The sequence below is a fragment of the Oryzias melastigma genome, linkage group LG12 (genome assembly GCF_002922805.2).
Source record: "Oryzias melastigma strain HK-1 linkage group LG12, ASM292280v2, whole genome shotgun sequence".
Classification (NCBI taxonomy): domain Eukaryota; kingdom Metazoa; phylum Chordata; class Actinopteri; order Beloniformes; family Adrianichthyidae; genus Oryzias; species Oryzias melastigma.
The window spans coordinates 10723817-10746835 of NC_050523.1; the positions used below are offsets into that span (position 1 = coordinate 10723817).

Sequence of the window (23019 nt, forward strand, 5' to 3'; positions counted from 1 at the left end):
TGGGGCCCCAGGCGAAAATGAAAGGGGCCCTCTTAAAAAAAAAACAAAAAACAAAAAAAAACGTATTTATATTTTTTATTGATCCACATGGAATCAATGAGAATCCAAATGTTTTAATAGGCTTTAAAAACTGAAATATTTTCAAAAGCTTTCAAAAGCAAAAGCTATTTTTTAGGAAGCTATAGGGATTAAGCTATAGGGATTAAACTTGTGAATTGATTTTTATGGAACAAGTTAGTGTATACATTTTTATTTTATTGTTTGTATGCTATACATCTCATGATGGCAGGTGAGGCAATGCTTTACCTGCCTCTCCTGACCGCACATCCCTGGTTATTTTGATAGCTGCTGAAGCAATCCACAACTACGTCCACCCACCCAAAACAATTTTTTTCCCCTGCAAAGTGAGTATCAAAAATGCCCAATCTGAGACAACTGAATTCTCTGCTCTCCAACTTGCTGTTGACTGGAATGGTCCGTTGCTGCAAAGAGACAGGGGTGGACAAAACACTTTCACTTGATCAGTCTCAATCCATTTCAGTATTTTTTTTTTTTTTTTTTTTGATGACAAAGTTAAAAAAGAATGGGTGTAAAATTTACTTAAACAGTTTTTATCAAGTGTTCCCTGCAAAAACAGGCTATCTAACCAAGACATGACAACTCATAATGAGCCAAAAATACTTTTTGATCTTGTTTTTAGAGTTATAAGTTCAGAAAGAATAGAATGTGTAAGATTGTAAATCTTGTTTTGAGATGTCTTTTATTTATTTCATCTTAAAATGAGTGTTTGTGTAAGCATATTACGATAACTCCACTTAATGAGACATTGTAACATTTTTAAAGCATATTTTACACTCAATTTTAGCTATAAAAACCTATTTAAAGACCTCCAGGTTCACTTTGGAACCACTTAATCTTTTATATGAAGATTTATTTTTCTGGGGGCCCCAGGAAATCACCTACCTTTGCCTAAGGATAAGTCAGGAAGATGTTGGATTGATCCCTTTTGGAACATTGTTGTGTTTGTGATCTGGATTTTTTCAGCAATAGTTACAACATAATGATCATATTATGAATGATTTTCTATATTTCTCAAACAAAAATGGTAATTCTGGCTGTCAAACTGCATTTTGTCACTTTAAAAGTACTTCAATCTTTATCCACCAGGTTCATTTCCTTTTGACCTTTCAGCCTTTTTTTTAATCTTTCTTTAAAATGGACTTGTCTGCTCTCTCATTGCCACAGTCATTGCTGTTTGCCACCTGATAAGAACACCCCAGCTCCTGCCGAACACCTTCACACCCAAGACTGAGATTTTTACCAGGGAAAAAAAGAAGAAAGAAAGGCTAAAACTTGAAGAGATGAAGGGTTTCATGACATGGCTGGCAGTGCTTCTGTGCATCACCGTTGCAACCTCTGGTAAGTCTATCTGATATGCATTACATTCAGCTCTCAGATTTGGAAATGTTGGGCTGTACCCTGCCAAGGCTTAGATTCATGGAGCAGGAAAAAAAGTCAGAAGACCCCCTGCAAGTATGTTCAGAGTTTTGTAAAATATCAAAGGGATGTGGTTCCTGTCCGGTCGTGTTCTCTAAGATTTTTATTTTTTAGACACAAAAGATCAATTTCTGAGTTGTTTTTTTTTTTTTTTAAAAGAAAAAAGTACATCAAAGTCTAAATGCTGCTCAAATAGATTGATTTTGTCATTTTTAAGCAAAAAAAAAGATTTAGCAAATGAGTTCAATGATATGGATTTTATGTCACACACCTCTGCTTCACCTGTTTTTTTTGGCTACATGTGGCTGGCTGCCTGTGAAAAATTCAGACCTGTAATCCCCTACAAGGTGGTAAAGGGATCAGACAGCCTTCCCCATCCCCTCCGGCCATAATCCAACCCCGCGCTCTTAACAGTGCTCCGCAGTGCAGCTACAGGCTGTTTGGGTCTCACTTCACTGCACCCACCTATTCAGAGCGCATGTCCACTCGCTGTTCGGTTTATCTAAGCATATCATAGCAGAGCTGTTGAACGCAAACTTACCATTGATCTGGTAATGATAATATCAATTTCAACCAGTGCATTTAGATTTAAAAACACGTTTACTGGAGACAGAGTTGTGTATTATTTTACTGCATTAAAATCTGACATGATAAAGAATCAAAAACATTTTCTGGGATAATTTTTTTAAGTTTAAAAGTCTAAAATTTAGAAAATAACACTAATCTTAGGAAGAAAAATCAATAAAAAGTAGAAAAATGATCACTTAATGTCATCGTATGATATCAAAATGTAGAAATAAGGAGTTCCACACAAGTATTCAAAAAGGAAAAATAAGATAACTGTAAGATAGAATTACTTCAGATTATTGTACAGCCAGGGGCGGAGCTAGAACATTTTACACGGGCGGGTCTCTCTAGTTGGGGGCAAATTGGAACAACAGAGTTTATGGTAATTATAAAAAAAAAATACGTTTTTCAAACCGTTTTATTTTTGTTGTTATTATTACTAAAACTGCAGTTTTTTTTAGTTGAGGTATTATTACTAATGTTCATAAAGTTGTATTGATGTATTTTTTTTATCTTTTTCTATTATGCCTAATATTGACTCAAAAATTGGAAACGCAGTTGTTCCCCCTGTAGCTCCGCCCCTGTGTACAGTCCAATAATAATAAATAATAATCATAAATATTTTTATTTTTTGTTAGTTTAAATCTAGTTGTTTGATTTTTCAAGTTTTTATTTGCCAAATCGTTGTACATTTTGATTACAAGAACAAACAAGAGTAAAAAAAAAAGTACTCATTTTCAGAATAAAGTGAGTACAATCTATAAAAGATTCGCATACATTCTGAAAATAGCACTTATTCTTACAGAGTTCTCGAGGTTCTTAAAAACTCTTTAAAGCCTTGAATTTGAAAATTTGGAAATAAGGCCTTAAAAAAAGCAAACGTAAACAAGAATCAGTGTTGGGTAACTTGTTTTTATTGAGTAAGTAATTACCTTACTTTAGTTACTGGATGAAATAGCAAGTATATTACTTTACTCATCCATCCATCCATCCATCCATCTTCTTGACCGCTTCATCCCTTTCGGGGTCGCGGGGGTGCCGGAGCCTATCCCGGCTACTGATGGGCGAAGGCGGGGTACACCCTGGACAGGTCGCCAGTCTGTCGCAGGGCCTCAATCACACACACATTCACTCTCACATTCACACCTAGGGGCAATTTAGAGTCACCAATTAACCTATGAAGCATGTTTTTGGACGGTGGGAGGAAGCCGGAGTCCCCGGTGAAAACCCACGCATGCACGGGGAGAACATGCAAACTCCACACAGAAAGGTCCCAGCCGGGATTCGAACCGGGGCCTTCTCGCTGTGAGGCAAGAGCGTTAACCACTGCGCCACCGTGCAGCCCCTTTACTCATTCACTCATTTAAAAAAAATAATTCACTACTCATTACTTTCTTCTACTCACATACAAATTCTTGAAGGTTTACTAACCACTAAATAAACTTTTTTTGGCTGCTGACTTCTATAAATGAGACTTAAACTTGTTTAATTCCTGAAATTATATTTCCTGAAATAAAACCACATGGGTGCTGCCCCTACAGGTTGAAACAAGGTACTACAGCTGAATTTTGTGATTGGTCAACTGGTGTAAGTCCCATGTCATTTCAGGAGTTTCACGTCATCATTCTCAAATATAAAAGCCCCACCCACCTTTGAATCTGTAACATTTGTTCATTCATGCATCACTTTGATTGGTACCACTCCCCATACTGAAGGGCAATCAGGTTTTTTAGCGCCACCTCATTCATTTCACCACATGAATATGAGAAAATGTACATTGTATAGTAGTCTATGTACGTATAGACATGTTGCTCATTGACACTGGGGCAGCTCCAGGTCATAACTTGCTTGTTTTCAACAAATTGGAAATAAAATGAATATCACCACTTGCCATATGCCCCTATAGAATTGGTATAAATACTTTTTTTTTTGTAATGTCCGAGCCAACTGTTTACACAAATTAATTTGATTAATATGGTCTTTTTAAATTTTTTATTTTTATTTTTACTCACCTATGGTTTAACTGCACCAAAATGCAGGTAATGAAGAAATGAGGGTTTCTGTAGTCTAATAATTGCTATTTAATGACTGAAACTTGAACTGTAATTCATTACGTTCCTCCGTTACTGACAAAAGTTATTGTTCTGAAATTCTAGGATGTTGTTTTTTTCTTCTCTAAGGGCTGAGAATTAAGTACAGTAATTAGTCTTAATTTTTTTCCATGAAAGGTTTTAAAAAGGCCTAAATTTAACTTGTTGGAAACATTTAGGATCCCTGTTATTAGAGCTAAAATCAAATATGTTGTTTCTAAGAGGATGCCAGTCTAACATCTATTGAACTTTAAAGTAACATCTGTAAGACTGAACCAAAATTTACAGTAAAATTTGACATATTTAGAGTCTTGTCAAGTTTTTCTAATGTCAAGAGTATGACTTATTTTAAATAAAATGTTCTTATCCTAGCTCTTAATGAGACAGAAAAAAATCTAAACTCTGCAGATTTGAAGAAAAATTTAAAGCAAAGAGAAATAAAACAACTTAAAAGTCAGTAAAATATCTTGAATGTCTCTAAAAACAAGATTTAAAGTCTTTAAAAGTATCAAATTGCATTAAAGAAAAAAAGCATTTTCTTTCTGGTTATAAATGTCACACAAAAAGAACAAAAAAGGCACTTACACGGCCTGCTGTTCTTTAATGTAGTTTTGCCATTAACTGTCACCAGAATAAACTTGTCTGCTTTCATTTTTCAAGCTCTGCTTGAAGGTGCAAGAAAAACACTTTAGGGCCAAATAACATTTTTTTTCCCCCTCTCTCGTTCTCCCGAGCCTGCGAATACAAACCAGAAAAATAAAGTGGCATTTTAAACTTGGAATTTCCAATAAGACAAAAATTGCTCTGGCAAGCATACGCTGCTGTGGAGATTATGTGCCAGAACAAACAAGCCTGTAACAGAATCAGGCTTCAGCGCTGACCTACTCTATGACAAACCACATCACAGCCTGGAGTGCTTAGCACCCTCTCAGCAGGGGGTGTCAGAGAGAAATTTTGGTCAAACCTGGACAGGGATGACCTTGTGTGGCTTTCGCTCTAACTTCTTGTCCAACGGTTAAGTCTTTAAGAATGCTTTAACCTATTTACCTCCGAAGTAGCTTTGTTTTTCTCCCTAATTTCTTAAATAGAAGCTCCAACGATCTTTTTCTCTTATTTTGCGGTTGTACTCTGCAGCTTCAGAAGCTGTGACTCTGATCTCAGCTGCATACTCTGACCCTGTGTTCTGAGCGTTTGAGGCATTAATCAAAGCAGTGCTGCCGCATGCACAAGCCGCCTCTTCTTCACACATTGTGTATGTGCCATTTCATGTTTTTATCTCATGCTGTCATAAGAATTTGTCATTTGTCTTTGACATCTTCTCCTGGGCTTTGGCCTACATTTTTTTTTTTTTTTGCTGAAAGATGCAGGCACAAGCATGAGGTGTGACACTGCAACCAAAAGATTCGCTCTGCAACACAACAGAGGCTGTGGACGGAAAATGTAAAGAAATAAAAGACGGAGAAACGTTGACAGAATCCCGGTCAGCTGGAAGTGAAAGCGTGAGAACAAATATGATGTAAAGGGCCTTTCAGAAGAAGATGTAAACATGAAAAACAGCGTGCAGCCCACTTCAAATCCTTGAACACACTTGGGGCAAAGTGTTACATTATGTTTGGCTTCAGCTCAGGCTTGTTTCAGGCTTATTTAATCTCTTTTTTTATATGTTTGACCGCCCTGACAAATCCCTTTAAAAAAATAAAAAAGAAAAAGCAGCCCTTTAAAGTCCTCCCATGATGTCTGAAGCACGCTTTGAACAGTGTTTTAAATGAAAACAGAGCAGATTAGAACTCGAGGCTTCATGTTCCCACCGGCTTATCTATGCACCGCCGCACTGCCGAGTTGTTGTAATATTGAAAGTCTTATCCACCTCGCAGCGGTGGAGACACTGACTTTCATAGAAATGCCACAATTTTGTCTAATCAAGCAAAATTTCTCGGCCACGTTTGTTGATAGGACCAGATAGCTCACAGACGTCTCCGGGCAACTCCTGGCAAAACAGCAGGTATTGTGTCACTCCACTCAGACTGGACTTCTTTAGCTGTCTGCTTTTTTTTTTGGAGTTACAGACAGATACGGAGCCCTGGATATGACATAAAAAAATAGTAATTGTAAATTGTTCCTTCAAATCAGCATTTTGAGCACATAAATTAGTATTTTCAATGCACAAATACTATTTTGTGACCATAAATTCGCATTTTAGTAGCATTTTGTTGCATTGTATGCAAATGAGTATGTTGTGCATACAGTTTAGTATTTTGTACAAATTACTATTTTCTGCTCTAAAATTAGCATTTTAAGCTTACATGTTAGCATTTTGTCCACACAATTTAGTATTTTGTACAATTTAGTATTTTATGCGAACAAGTTTGTGTACTCGTACGTATTTTATGTGAACAAATTGCTTTTTTGTGGCCACAAATTAACATTTTATTAGCATTTTGCGTGCAGACGTGATCATTTTGTACAAATTAGTATATTTTGTGCACAAATTAGAATTTTGTGCTCCCACATTATAATTTTGTGCACACAGTTTAGTATTTTGTGTGCACAAGTTAAAATTTTGTCCAAATTAGTATTTTATGCGCACAAGTTAGTATTTTGTACAAATTAGTATTTTATGTAAGCAAGTTAGTATTTTCTGGTCACAAATTACACATTTTTTGCACACAAGTTGGCATTTTGTACGTATGCAAGTTTTATTTTGCGTGAACAAAAAGCCATTTTTTATGCACAAGTTAGCATTTTATTAGCATTTTAAGCGCAGACGTTAGCAGAATGCACAAATTAGCATTTTTTGCACTCAATATAATAGTTTGTATGCACAAGTTAGTATATTGTGTGCACAGATTAGTTGTGAGTTTTGAAGAAGGAATTAAAAAGTGGATCCTTGTGCTGTCAGAGCTTAACAGTTGCTTCTCCTGACCAAGGCTGTGTCACAAGAGGTCTTTTTTGTGTGCACAAATTAGTATTTTGTGCACACAAAGCTCAAATTTGTGCTCTCAAAATGCTAATTTCCAGGAATAATTTATTTATTTATTTCTTAAAATGTCATGTCCATGGCTCCGCAGGCACAAAAGTGCAGGAACATCTCTAAATCCAACACTGCAGTTCAGAAAATCATGTTGGCTGTAAGGTCTTTTTATTTTTTCGTCCCTCCCATCAGTTCGGGATTATCCAGAAATGAACCCCAGCCTATCTGTCAAACTTCGAAGTGATCATCCCGTCTTTCATCTTGCACTATGATTATTCAAAGTCTCTTGTGTGTGAAGCACTCGGGCCTCTCTTGTTTGCAGCTCATCTATATTCTATGAGCAGACTTCTGCCAGGCTCCAATAAAACAGACAACATCAGGCAGGTCTTAGCTTCACCACCCCGTCTCCCTGTGAGGTTAATTGTGTTTAAAAAAAATAAAAAAATCTTGCCGTTTTTTTGAACATCTTACACCATCCGACCTTTAGGTTTATCTGTTAACACCTGTGGTGCCACAATTTTTTTTTAAATTCCTCCTTCTTGTTTCTGAACCCTTTTTTTTAATAACCAATTTTATGCTCAGTTACTGAAGCAGAACTTCATTTCTAGTGATTTACTCGATTGTGGTTTATTTTAATCCTCAATAAATATTTTCTCCAGCTGCTTGTGGCTGCAGTACCTTCTGAATCAAATTCGCAGTTTTATCTCCCGAGTCTTTACGGTCCTCTCTTTAAAGACCAATTATGTGCAGACTGCTCTGTTGATTGGCTGAAAATGGTAAGTGCATTGCAGGTTTTTTTTTTTTTGCTTTGTTTGAAGGGTGCCAAGGCTCCCACCAGGGAGATATTATGCAAGTGTGCTGCATAGTGATATCAGCAAGTAAAGGAAGAAAAGGCTGGACTTCAAGTGAGGCATTTCATGTGGGAGAAAATAACTCTCTTTGATGTGGACTTTGAGTTTTTAACTGAAAAGAATCTACATATACAGAAAGGATATTTAAAAAAAAAGAAATATTTCCTCACGACTGTAAAAGGTTTGTAGCATTCAGGAAAGTTGATTGTATAAAAGTGCTTTTTTCAAAACACAAACAAGTGGAAAATCAAGCAAAGAGTTTGAAATAATCTGTCTTCATCTTGGTAATTTGTAAAGCACAAGGTTAAATAACTAAATAAATATCTATGTTGATTTTTTTTCCCATTTCACTACCTCTGGGGTAAAACAGCTCCAAACATACAAACTTAAGTTAAATGTAGATTTTCAACGTTTACGGCTAAATATCCATCATCAAAATGTCCCAGACAGATATTTGATGGTTATAGGTAGATTGCTGAAGGACAGATGAGTGAAACAGTAGCTAATTTGTTGTATTTTTGACACAAAACAAGAGAGATATGAAATCATGAATAATGTGATATGAATTTAGCTTTAAAAAAATCTAAAAAACAGCTGAATAAAAACTCAAACAGTGCAAGTAATTAATTGGAAACCCTTGTGGCCTTGTGGTAGAGTGTCCGCCGTGAGACTGGAAGGTTGAGAGTTCAAATCCAAGCCATCATGGTCATACCAAATGGGACCCAGTGCCTCCCTGCTTGACACTCAGCATGAAGGGGTTGGATTGGGTGGGTTAAAGTGTCGAAATTATTCCCGAGGTGTCAAATAATTAATGGGACTTTATGCAATTAACAAATGACGTAAAACCAATGAACAGGAAGGAGGACTTTTGTGAGCTGACTTTTCGTAGTTCTTGCTTGAAAGCTATGTTTACACTGGGCGTTTAAGAATGCACATTCTTGAATGTGTGTTTAGCCCATGGTGTTCACACTGGACAGGCAGGGAGGGGCTTCTACTTCTTTTTCTGGTCAGAAGTTTGGTGACAACTGTCCAAATGTTCAAATCTCACAAATCTTGCACCAGGCTTTTTCTTTCACAGCTCTATTCCAATGAATAAAGGACTTGGCGTCACAAAATTCTGGTTGGGAACAAATTCCCCGTTATTCATTTCTCCTTCACAATCAACTTTTAAACAACTGGAACTTCAGTGAATGAAAAGGGACGGCATCCATACGGGACTACCAAATCTGATGGTCAAAATTGGTCAAAATTCAACCTGGTTTAGCTTTCAACACGTCTTTAATGGCTGCGAGTTTTGTACGCAGAGCTTGAAAATGGTCGTAGAAACTTGTGTAGCTTTGTGTGAAGGCAAGCGTTTTGAACGTGGAAGCCCAAAACATTTATTTATTTGCTTATTTGCATAGGCTTTTCACTGAAAGTGGTTGTTTAACGCGCGTTGCTAAGGGTAGTGTGAACATAGCTTAAAGCTCACTGCTAAATGAAATGGTAAATTATCAGGCGCGTAAATGGGAACTTCACTGAGATAACAGAACTTGTTGAAATAAAATATATCAAGTAGGCAGACAACATATATAAGGAAACTAAAAATAACCTGGAATATAAACTATGTGTTAAGGAATAATGTTATGATTCTTTTTTTCTAAGAAAAACAGTGCTTTAAAGAAATATTTAAGTTGTTTAAGGATCGTCGGACTAAACAGAGGAAATAATTAAAAGTAGAAGAAAAATACACAATTAAAAAAATCTTGATCCACACTCCATAAAACTGCCAAAAAACAGAAGTTGAATACTTTTTTAGAAGCTTCTTTTATTTCAGTTTTATTTGAAATATAATTTTGTCTTCTTGTTTCCAGTGGGTTCTGAAGATGGATGGATGGTCTTCCTATTTTTTTGTTTAGATCTGTTTTACTTACTTTAACTCACTATATTTCCTTAAATTTGTCCAAATTTGTCACTGTAGGAGGCATTTTAGTTTTGCTGATTTTCGTTTAGATTTTTTCAAATCGTAAAGTCTTTTATAACATTAGTTGGAATAATAATTTAAAAGTTATTGGACTTTTTTGCTGATTAATTGAAAAATTAGATTCTAGTCTATAGTGTTTTACCCGTAGCTGATGTTTCTATGGTTTGATATCAAAATGTCTATGAAAATTTAGAAAAGGTACTGGAAGAATAATTTCGTCTACCAAGAAATTACTGTGATTTTATAATGGCCTTTCACATTTTATATGGTAACAATACTAGTTGTGGGAGTCAAACTGCACTGCACATAGCCCTTAAAAAGCTTTGCTATGTCAGTAGATGTTTTAATCCATTTGAAATCTTAATCATACATTTTATCAGGTAAGAGTTACAGAGAGCAGGGTGATGTTAAAACACACACACATGGTTCTTAGATGTTTCACTTTTTCAGCAAAAATCTATCATAAAAGTCAAATGGAGCCATTGACCTCTTTATAATACATTTTCCTGAGCCCTGGGGTCTGGTTACCATTGTGATTACATATTTAATTTTAATATTGGATTCAGATTCATACAGTTCCGTCAAAAGTTGTGACTTATTTTCATGACTTAAGAAAAGTCTTCTTGAACGAACACCCAGGGGGTCTTGAGTTTTACTCTCACTGGTTGCTTAAAATTCCTTATGATGGGTAAACTCTCATCACTATTTGACAGACTTTGTGTCTGGAAACTTTAGCATGCTAGGCCCTGTGTGATATTTTGTTGGACCAGCTGCTCATTTCTTGGGGAGGTAGTTGTATGCCAACTCCTTAGAAGGCAGTTTTCTGAATCTGTTTCCTTTTTTTCCTCCAGACTGAGCACAATAATCACTATCACATAAGCTGGCTGGAGCAGTTGGACACATTAACAATTATCTTTGCGTCTGACTGAAGTCTTTGTGATTTTTATCCGCGGTGTTTGCGGCATTTCCTGGCAGGGAAATAGTGTTGAATATGCCCCCTGCTGCAACAGCTTTCCCAGTGGGATTCAGGCTTCGTGATGTTAAACTGCCAGACCTCCTGCTGCACTTTTGCCAACCCACCTACCCCCTACTCCCCCCTCGTCACCAAGTTTCCCGCCACGGGCTGAGGGAAAAGTACAAAAGTGATTAGCGAGCTGCAGGGAGGGAGAGCTGTCTGAAAATGGATCTTAAAGAGGGATGCGGAGCTCCGCAGACAGACAGACAAACAAGCAGAGATAACATAATTCATAAAGACTAATTCATGGAGACAGTGAGGGAGTGGGAGGTCAGATCTGTGGGACTGTCAAAGAGCTGATAAGTCGTTCAGAGGAAATATATAACAAAGAGATTAAAGAATATGAGATAGGAGGACTGAATAACAGAAAAAATTAGATTCAATGAGCAATTAGAGTGAGTCACAGAGACAGTGAGGCAAAAAGTTAGTGAAGTTGAATGTAATAAACCTAAAAGTTTAAATAAAAAGTAGGAGTTTTGTCTTGTAATTGTAGAAAAAAATAAAAAAGTCATGTTAAAAATGGCTTAGAGAGTCAAAACAGTCCACTTCCCCTGTTTTACTGTAGTGAGCCAGCTCAGCCTGCGGTCAGACTGGGTGGCAGGGAGACGCGACCACTTGTCGCTGCCTCAGACCGATTTCAATCTCCTACAATCTTATGCCCCTCCCAAATAACAATCCATTTCTGACTGCTCTGCTTTTCCTCTGTTTGAATACAGAAAGCGGTGTGGGGAAGCCTCACTAATGCTATGTTCCTCTGTTCTGATCCCACCTTCTTCTATTCAACCTTTAACTGGAAAGCTAAAAGTGGTGAGCTTACTCATCTTTACAGTTACAGACTTTTTGAGTCAGCGAAGAGGATAAGGATGTCTGGGAAGCTGAGTTCTTTTCCTGTGTATTTTTCCTTTTTAGGCTTTTTTTTTGTACATTTAAGTCAAAGTTTATCCAACAACAGAAAATATTCATTTCTGAAAATGACTTTATGTGGATAATTTATTTTAAGTTTGACTTTCTGTTATAGTATGATTAAAACTCCAAAAAGGCCTAATCTTTACAGGGGCTATTTTCTTAAGTCTTTCAGAGTAAATTATATCCATATAAATGATTATATATTACATTTGGAACACTAAAAACAAATTAATTATTAAATAGGAGTTATTTTTGCGGATTCTTTTCATACCTGAAAGTAAAGCGACTCGATCTTTGAGGCAGCTCGTTTCGCTCTCTGAGGGTGCCACCCACTTCATGAGGTCATCCTGGAGCCTGCCTCGTCACTGTGTCGCGCAAAAAAAAAAAAAAAAAGAAATAGGGGAGACCTCTCCCCTATTTTTTCGTACATCAATATTTATTAATGATGACCTACATACATTTGCTGATCTCCTCTAGCTTGAGCCACTAACTTTGTGGAGAAAGTGTTTGTGTTAGCCTGAGGAGGGAGCAGACTCTTCCTGAAAGGGGCGAATCTCCCTTTGTGACATCAGCATGTGAGGACCTACTCGTTTTAGTGGGTATGGGAGGGGCTGCTGTTGAGAGGGCAGTTTTTTTTACAGGATTACTCAGAAATTAAGAGCATAATGCACTTAAAAACTCAAAAAATTGTTTCTTCATGGTATGGCCCCTTAAAGTCCCACTCAAATTATCTTTTGATCTATTTTAAAACCATTCCCAGTTGTTTTTTTAATAATGGTTATGCCATTTTAAGGCATAAATGAGAAAAAAATGTTTTGTTTTCTAGGACACAATTTCTGCATAACAGCAGGAATTCATCAGAAGTGAACCTGCTTTCATTTCCCATCAACCCCTTTGTTTGCACTGTCTCCCACTAGCTTACAGCCCCTCACAACCTCAACCCAACATTACCCATGCAACAAAAATGGTGAGTAATATCAAAGCTATCCAGCTGTGGAGTTTGGAGCCAGAAAACAAAAAATTGTACATGAATCTGTTTGTAAGTGGATGCCTGCCCTTTGCAGTTTCTATGTCACAATTGAGAGCTTTTTCAAATAGTATTTTTTCCATCCACTCCTGATTAACTAAGATTTGAATAAATAAATAGAGACATTTTTTAATCCTATTTTTTGATGTATGTCCTCCATCGTTAGAAAAATCCTACAAAAACATAGAAAAAGCCCATTGGAGGACAACCAAAAACCAATGGTGTCAAAATAATGGTCTGAACAACGCAGTCTCATTACCAAGTTGTTACATATTGACGTTTGATTAAGGACCCCTTCGCATTAAAAATTGACGTTTTGAGTTCCCTAACTCGTCGTTTTTTGATGTGCTGGCTGTTCCCATTAAATCACGGGTCCCAACCTCCGGGCCGCGAACCAGAACTGGTCGGACCCAGAGCGCACCGGTACCCTAACCTGGAAACGTCATCATGTGCCGACTTAGGTATGAGAATGTGTTGACCTGAACCATAACAAAAAGGAGAGAAAAACATGCATCAGTGACTGAAAACCGTAGAGCTTAAATGTACTTGGGACTAATTAGCCAAATTAGAGACAGCTGGTTGATTGGAAACTTAAACCTGGTGTGCTCTGACAGGAAACCAAACTCAACAAAAAGCACAAAAACTAAGACAGCCAAACCATAAAATCACCAGTTCTAACAGTTTCTTTGAAAACCATAATGAAATTCCAAGAAAGCCAGATAAAATCAATACTCTAATTTTTGTTCCCACTAAGTACTTTTCTCACAATAGGACATATTCTTCCTGGACAAAGGAGATCATCCAGTGACTTCTCCATTTAAGCTCATGAACTAAATCACCTGTCTTATCTCCCTCTGAGCAAAAAGACTCCGGTGCTGCCATTGATTATCAAACCTCTGTGATGCTGAGATGAAGACCTTTAAGTAACAGCCTTTAGCTTGAACGGTGATGGATATGGCTAAACTATGAGAATAGAAAGAAAAAAGTGCTGTTTAAGCCTGAAGGAAAGTCTGAAGCCAGACAGCCTTCTGCAGTGCCAATCACTCAGTCTACGTGGTTTCTAGAGTTTTAATGTACTTTAATGAAAAGAGCAGTCTACATGTAGGATTTTCTGTTAGAAAGGCTTTGGGTAGTTGAAAAGGCCATTTTGCAGAACAGCCTGTGGTAAACGAGTGTCTTTGTGACCATTGTAATTTAGTTTAAACATTATATTGCATATATTTTCCCAAACTATTCAGTACACCCCTTTTAATGAAATGAAAAATGGCACATAAAAGAACTCTTTCAGAGAGAAAAAACCTTCATTTGTATTTGTTTACCAGAAGGTACCAATGCTTGGTTTGCAAGAATTTAATCATCAGGTGCATCTATCCAAACACCTCTAGCTGCTCGGGCTTCACAATGTTACGCTTCATGCTCTGTTTCCACCTCCTAGCTGCCGCTGATGGGCATAAACCTGTTTACGTTGCGATCAAGATAGCACAGTGTGCTGCGGCGGGTTGTATAATGCCAGAACCTCTTGAATCAAGCACTGGGTGGGTAGTTTTCCTGTTGATTCAGGTGCCACACTGGTCAATCTGTATTTAGAACGCTGAAATCCCTCTCTGATGTCTGTCTCTGTGTGGGTTGACTGTGTGTTTGTCTAAGACTGATTTGACAACACGGTCGGAACTGGATTTTCCATTTGTTCACACTCCAGTAATATGTCAAGAAGCAGGATATAGCAACTACTGAAAGACAGAGTGACAGATTATTTTTCATTTCAGCGTATAAACCATGGCTACAGTATATCAAACAGTCTCACTTTGCTGGTTATCACTGATGCTTCAGGTAGGAAAGTATCAAAGAATTCTCCTTCTTGTTCAGATACTTCCAATAATTAGAAGACATTCTATAAATGTCCCAATAAAGTCAACATTTTACATCCACAGACACAATGTACTTTCTGTTTAATGCGGCCTTTATGACAGAAAAATCTGTGACTTATTACAATTGTCTCCAACCTTTTTTGGGCCACAGCCTGGTTTAATGCCAGACAATATTTTCACGAACCACTTAAAGTTAATCTGGTTTTTCTCTCAACCCATAACTGTCAAAGTGGAAACCTCCTCCAAATTTAAAGTGTAATGGATAAATGACAAAAACCTGGTCACTAAAATGGATATTATATAAATATAATAACAAAATGAATCCCTTGTTTGAGCAACTTTTTTAGCAGGAACCTTTAACATTAGGCAGTGGTTGGTTGCTGGGTATAGTGCATTATTGTTAGGGTGTGTGGAAACTATTGTCAAACTAAATTCATATCTGGAGTAAGGAAACCTGTTTTTATTGCAGCTTTCTTTTATTATGAAGTTGACAGCTTTTCTTCTGTTTACTCACTGGCTCTTTTTGATAACTTTGCTAGCTTGGGGGTTTCAACTTAGCAGTTGGCACTAGGGGTGTGCAAAAATTACGATATATCGCAACATTTAGTCCTGAGATTGATTCTCGATGGGCTCTCACAAAGTATATTGATCTTTAATTTTTGCTTAAAAAATAAACGTTATACTTGTCATCTTTTGGTGAGACGTTCCTTTGGAGGGGATAGGGGGCGTGCATTTCAAGACTGGCTGTCGTTGGCACCAATGTACTGCTGTTCATGTTTACTCTTGTTAAAACTGAATTTTACTAATAATTCAAATTCAATTAGTGTCAATGCTTGTCAAAAACTTAGTATTACTGATTTTAGCAATGTTGCACTAAAGTTTTTGTTATTTGTTGCACAAAATAAGATACAAAATGTCTATTGATTGTGTTCAAGCTAAAAAATAAATTGGCAGTTAGTTTTTCTGAAAAATGTGTTATATGTATTGTGATTTATTAGAGCTGTTTTTTACCAATTATCACGGTATGGCGATATCATCGATATTGTGAGCCGTGTATCGTGGATCGCATCGTATCGTTAGACGCCCAGTGATTCCCTGCCCTAGTCGGCACAGCCACTTTAAGAAAGCAGTGGATAGATTTTCAACATGTGACCAAGCGACTTGACATGCAATCAAGTAGTTTTCCAAAATAAAACTTCCTTTGGAAATAGATTTTACATAAAACTGAAAAAATGTAGTGTTTTTTTAAGTTGTGTTTTTTTTCCTCTGTGGCCTGATAGTAACCGCCCCCAAAGACCGGTTCTGGTCCAGGGGTTGGGGCCACTGAGTTACTAGATGTAGACTACTCTTGAGGAATATGTTGTGCCAAAGCGGCATCAATCTCAAATGATTGGAAGCAGCCACTGAGCACTGGAACTCCTAAAGCCTGAATCTGCTTTAGCGGCACAGATTCAGCATGAAACTGGCTAAATTAGTCTGTCTATCCCCCAATTAACTCTGGAATGATTAATTTTGTTTTGCCTGTGATCTTTCAGTGTAGAGGGGGAAATCTTACCCCATAAGTAAACGGCGAAGGCACATTACACCCAGAGATTGATGGTTTTTAAAATGCAATAGATCACCTGACTGAATATGTGAGCTATAGCGGAACTATAGCGTTGAAGACATAATTTTTCTTTTTCTTCTGAGTACCCCCCATTTCAAAATCCAATTGCATATCATAATATTGCGAAGCACACAATGGGGAATGGCTTAAAACCAGCAGGATTAAAGATGTGAAGTGAGGCCGTAAGCATTGCTGCTGTTGGAGCTACTATCCTGCACGCCTCCAACAACGACGAGACGACATACGAATGGCTCCCCGAGGTGTAAACAGAGCTAGTGTGAAGACAGGCTGTCTCCAGATCAGCTATCACATCCTCAGTTCCCTTCCAGCAAACACTGGGAAGCAAGACTTGGCACACGGACAAGCACAAAAAAAAAAAAAAAGTTTTGCGCTCATAAACTGACAACCCTAATCACCATTTTTTTTGACTGAATTTCAGAACTAGAAAGATAGAAGTGAGGTGGTCATGAAGGCGGTGTGTTTTATGGCGTGTGCGGTGTGCAGTATGCAGGGGTTAGAGGCCAGGGGACAGTGCAGGCCCCTGCAGAGCACTGATAAGAGCTTGTTTACCTTCCTGTGGATGGTCAGGCCTCAATCTACAGTCCCGGAAACGCCAGGACAATAGGTGTGTGTGTGTATGCGTGCGTGTGTGTATGTGGAGTCAAGAAAGAAACTTGAGCCCAGCCTTGAAACTCTCTTTTCCCTCTTTGGCCAAGTCTAGTAGGATTTCTGACCCTCGCCCATCCCCATTACTCAGTTGCCTGACCCTGGTCACAAACAGTTGACTCCGTCCCAAGGGACCCTGGGAGACAGTTCTCTTGATGATGTCTTGAGGCTTTTCCTTGAAATGTAGCCACTGCACTTTTCCTAAACTATTTGAGAACAAAAAGGGTCTTAAGTATTTTTTCCATGAGGTCATTCATTGTGTTAGCTATTGACAATGCTAAGGACCTATATTTGACATGGTTATGAAACCTATTAACATAGTTCCTACATATTAGCTTAAATCCTCTTGACCAGATGAAATGTCGCTTTAACGCTACAGATACACCAGTCATGTGACGCCGCATTGGAGAACACGCTAAATCTTGAACGCACACTTAGCCCATAGTGTTCACACTGGACAAACAGGGAGGGACTTCTTTTTCTTTTCACTGTTTACTAGTGCATGTACTCACATTATTCTTCTTTCTTCATTCTAGTATTTTAAAGACTCAGTGTCAAAAAATTCAAGCCAGGCACAAACTGCAATTACAATTTATCCTCCTTGATCAATTTTCAAACAGTTGGCACTTCAGTGAATTAAAGGGAACACCATTCATACGTCACTAACAAATCTGAGTCCTTGACTGGTCAAACTTCGACCTGGTTTAACTTGGAACATATGTTCAGTGGCTGCACGTTTTGCACATAGTTGGTCGCAGAAACTTGTGTAGCAATGCATGAACGCAACAGATTTGAACACAGGAAGTCCAACATGTTCATATACACACGTTTACATAGACTTTTCATTGAAAATTATTGTTTAAACGCAAGTTGCTGAGTGGTGGGAATGCAGCTTTAAAGGAAACTTAAAAAATAAATCAACAGATTGAATATACTATATTCATTTTTCTATTATTACATTAAAGAGGAAATAAAACGACAAGAACTGCGTCTTAAGATGATCCAAAATACAAAAAAGAGAGAGTTAGCCCTTATTATCCATGGTTCACCAAAAGTGTGTTGCAGATATTTAAGAGTTTTCTTTTTTTGTTGTTGTTTTTTCAGAGATTTGATTTCTGTACTGGTAGATGTTCAATGTCTACATGTGAACAACTTATTGTCAATCTAGACAATTACACAACTTAATTTGATAAAGTAGTTGTTTTACGATCGTGCAAACAATTAGCACCTTGTATCATAGTTTAATCTCTTGAAGATTTTCGTGATTTTCCTCACCACTCTCTTGGTACATGTAATACCAACTCAGTGACCTAGTGGAAGAGTATCTGCCCTGAGACTGGTAGGTTGTAGGTTCAAATCCACGGTTGGGTCATAACAAAGACTTCAAAAGTGGGACCCAAAACTTCCCTGATTCATTCAGCATTGAAGGGATCTCTGTTGGGATCTCTTAACTAAATGCTTCTAAATGTGACAAAATATATTTTTAATGCTATGATATATTATCTGCCCAAAATATCTTCATGTTAATAAGAAAATAATATATTGTAATAGTCTACTTGCACAAAGAAAATCAGTTTAAACATTTCAAAATTTTAAGGAATTTTGTTTACACAAAAATTTGTGAGATGAAAAATAAAACAAAAGGAATTCTTAAAATAAGTTGTATTATGAATGATCATTTTTTTTCATATTCTTTGGTTTATTTTATCCATCGTTTTTTTATATAGTGTGTGCGTCATCACATCTTTTGTAGACACAAGTTGCTTTTTATCTTTGCCAAGACACTTTTGGAAAAGTCATCGCACATCTTGATGGATTCTTTCCTAAATAAAGGTCAAATGAAAACAAAAGTTCCTTCTCTGGCAGGTTGTTGGCTAGAAGCACTCCTTAAGCTTCTCAACTAAAGCCAAGAGAGTCTTATGTATGTCTGTGGAGTTTAGACGATTGGATAAATTATGCATTAAAAAAAATCCCATTTGTTTAAATAGTCTGATAGTACATTGAAGTTTTATTCAAATTTTTTTATTACAGGTAAATTCAAGACTAAATTTTCCACTTTAATGATTGGTCAACTAATTTGCACTTTAAGAGAAATTGCCTGAAACTGCTCATTGGGGAGAAGTTCAATTTGGCCAGTACCCCCAGTTCATCTAAAATTTATAATGATGTTGGTTCCTATCAGGCTGCTAAAGTTTGTTTGTATGACTCAGCTTTTCGTCCTTAATTATTACATTTTCCCTCAAGTATATTTAAAGGAGGAAACTCTAGAAAATGTAATGATGTATGTCTACATCTGTCAGTCCTTCTCAGACTAAGAAATCATTAGGAATAAAAAAACTTGTCATCTTACTGGGTATCTTTTAAATTTGGGGGAAATTGGAGGCTAGGTGCCTTGCCCAAGGACACAACAATTATTGTGAATTAAACCCCAGACCAACCTATTGTTAGCCACTGATCTACAGCCAACCAAGCTGAACTAAACACGACAAATTTTGAGGTCGTTATTATCAAGTCTATCTGACTTCCTATAAAAAAGGCCACAGCTTTCATTCTAGCGCCAGTGGAAGAATTTAGCACTGTAGGAGACGGATGTTTGTCATTTGGGGAACCAATCATCTGTCTCCTCCTGGAACACCTTGAGGTCAAGAAGGCAGAAAGAGGACAGCTTCTGTAATGGAGCCAGATGGAATTGTTTTTGCTTCACGTTATTTATTGCGTCATGCTGCCCGGGACAAATCCATCAGGTGGCGGATAACTCATTTCTTCTGGAAATGTGCTGTCACCAACGTTGTTTTTCTGGCCAACTAATCATTAGTCATTTTTATTGCATGCTTATTGATTGCCGTTTTAAGTACTTTGACTTGTTTTCATTAAGACGTTTGGGTTTTTTCTGTCTAATTACGGTTCTTCTAAGTTTCCTAAAGAGTCAAGGCAACATATGGGGTCAACTATTATGTCATGACTTAAACCTATTTGCTGTCCTCCTTTATGGTTTCTATGCACGACTACAAACTTAACATCTAAAATGGAAATTACTGACATCCATAAGCATGCCTTCTCATGAAATGGGAAATGAAGGGGACTGATATCAGTAGATAATGCGACAGGGGATGGAATGACGCTTCTCTACCTCATTTACCAGCAAACCGCTTAGTGAGGCCATTGGCATTTCCGGGGTCAAGGGGCCAAAACGAATGTTCTTCATATTCCATGGTGACTTGTAAAAAGCAGGCCATTGAGACACACATTTATGTGCACACAAATCCAAACAAACACACATGCACATTCTGGAGAAGTCATTGTGATTCATGCCAGGACCTCTCAGGCAACGGTTATTGGCTGTTGGCTATGTCACAGCAGAACGAGTGAGAAATAACTTAACAGATGAGGATACTGAGCAGGAGACATTAACACAGGGGGCCAAAATAACAGGAAGTCAGCCTTGACCTTTGGGGGTGTGAGGGGAGAAATGGAGAGTAAAGGAGAACCAACTTTTGTCGATTGTGATTTACATACAGAGCTGAAGCGTAACGAGAAAAGCAGATTCTTTCTGTAATCACTGGGGAAAAAAGTTATAAAAGAATCTTACTAAAGGGAGAAGTATAACATATAGAAAAAGGTACACTGCTTCATCTGTCAAATTCTCTGTTTTACTCTTCATTGGATCCATGTTTTTAAATATATTATCTCTGCCTCCCCCACTGGTAGAGATGACATTGCCTTTCATTAGTGCTTTTTCTAAATGAGGGGCATCCGGTGAGTGTTGCTGGGTTTGGAAACTCTTATTAACTCTTTCCTCTGGTTTAGGCCATATCTCTCCCTTTGGATAGGTAGTGGCTCTCTGGGTAAACAGAGCAATTCCCTTAGTCAGACCAGCAGAACACAATGTCATGCTACAAATACTTTCTAAATGAGCTTCCTCTTTAAAAGTCTAGGGGTTCAACCAGTTTTTCTCGCAGTACATAAAACATGCATTAGGGATAAATTGCTATTATTGCTATTATTCCTCTAAATATTAATTATTGCATGAATGCTTTGTAAGCATTGACACTATAGTGATCCTGTTTCTCTTTATTATTTTTATTCCCTATTTAATTCTGTAAGTTTTTTTATTTGTAAAAACTCAATCACACTTTCAGCAATTTCTGCAATCTTGGTATCAAAACATTCAGCTCGTTAACAAAATTCCTGTTTGTACTTTTAGTATTTGTACATTTTAAGGTTTTTAAGATTTTACGCAATTTATACAATTTTTCAACCCCATTAAAAATGAATAGGAAATATTTCAAATGTATAGAATTTATGCAATTAAAAACATTCAGCATGTTCAGGGCATTAATACTTTTACTTTTACTCATACAATTATTGAAATCTTACGCAAATTTTGCAAAAGAAATGTTTCCACTTTATCCTTCAAATTCAAAGCCCAATGAGGCAAATCTTCTTTGTGACATTGGGCTATATAAATAAAATTGAATTGAATTCAAATATTTGCGCAATTTCTGCGAATTATGCAAGTTTGGTATCAAAATGTTTAGCATGTTAAAAACATTATTGCTACTGAGGTTTTTGTGGCTAATTTTTTGTTTAGCTAATATGTTAGCATCGTGCTAACAATTTGGCTAATTTGGCATCTGATGAGGTTTTTTGGACTAGCAACGTGATAGCTTTTTTGGCTAATTTGGCCTTTACTGAGGTTTTTTGGGCTAATACTGAGTCAAGCTAGTATTTTAGCAACATGCTAACCTTTTTGAACTAATTTGGCATCAACTGAGGATTTTTGAGCAAATTTGGAGTTATGCTTGTATTTTAGCAACGTGCTAGCTTTTTTTTGGCTAATTTGGCATCTTCTAAAGTTTTTTGGGGTAATTTGGAGCTAAGCTAATATTTTAGCAACATTGTGATCTTTTTCATGAAATTCTTCAAATTCTTTGTGCATTTTCTGCAAAAAAAACAAAAACAAAACAAAAAAAAACATTAATTGCTGTGGAATCCAATCCTCACTGCAAAGATTGTTTCATTGTAACCCCAACATGAGATACGTTTAGGACAAAGGAGTCACTTTCTGGCAATGGCCTGCAGATCTAATTCTACAAAAACCCATTCTCATTCGTGTCAAATAAATGCATCACACACGTGCACACATGGACCCACAAAATCTGATAGATTAAAACAGTAATTTTACTAGAGCATGGGGTGACCCAAACGCCCCACTACTCGATAAATTTAATCAACTCGTGTCTCACTTGTTCCTGTTTTAATGTTACTTTGTGCGCCAATATTGCGTTGCTGGTCTACAAGATTTCTCTACTAACGGCTCAATTCTTGAGCATGAAAACAGCTGCTAAGTGAGCAAAGATAATAATGTTACAAAATCTGTCTACACGTCACTGTCAGGGCAACTCGTCTACTGGTACTGACCATGTGGTGGAAGCTTGATGCATATGGAGAAAGTTCAAGTGACTGACAGTTATTTAGGATACAAATTTGAACAGCTACTAAATACATTTAATACAAACTAACAGAGGGATAATTGTTTAGTCAATAAATCTTCAGGAAAACTTAAAGATTGATGTTTCTAAGAGATGTGCGTTTGAGGACTGACCAAAAGAGCTGGAATGTTGTGGGCTATTCCTATTAAACAAAACCTCTTTGTTGTTGTTGTTTTGTCTTGTTTCGTATTATTGAATTTCGTAAATATTTCAAGTTTGAAGAAGTTAGAAATAATGAGAATCAAAGCATTTATTAGTTAAAGAATTGCAACGTAAGTCAACTAAAAAGTATCCTGATTATACTTTGCTATGGGATGTCTGCCTATGCTTCAACCAACATGGATTTGTGTAACACGTTTCGGATCTTGGTGTGCTTATCATCCCACTGTTCAAAGAGACTTACCAAGAACATTTGTAAGCATTTTCCTCACCTCTACTTCCCATGTTCGTGAGGGGGTGCTCTCTGGTTAGCCCTAATGAAGATACAGAATTACCCCTGA

The 23019-nt window shown here is 37.1% G+C and overlaps 1 protein-coding gene across 1 annotated transcript in view; it reads left to right on the forward strand.

Moving 5' to 3' along the window:
- The first annotated feature begins 120 nt into the window (after positions 1 to 120).
- eng (endoglin) overlaps positions 121 to 23019 on the forward strand; it is a 61725-nt gene continuing 38826 nt past the window's right edge. The window contains exon 1 of the mRNA XM_024298645.2: positions 121 to 1419. Coding sequence (XP_024154413.1) covers positions 1362 to 1419 — 58 coding nt within the window. The 5' untranslated portion in view covers positions 121 to 1361. The remainder of the gene's footprint in view (positions 1420 to 23019) is intronic.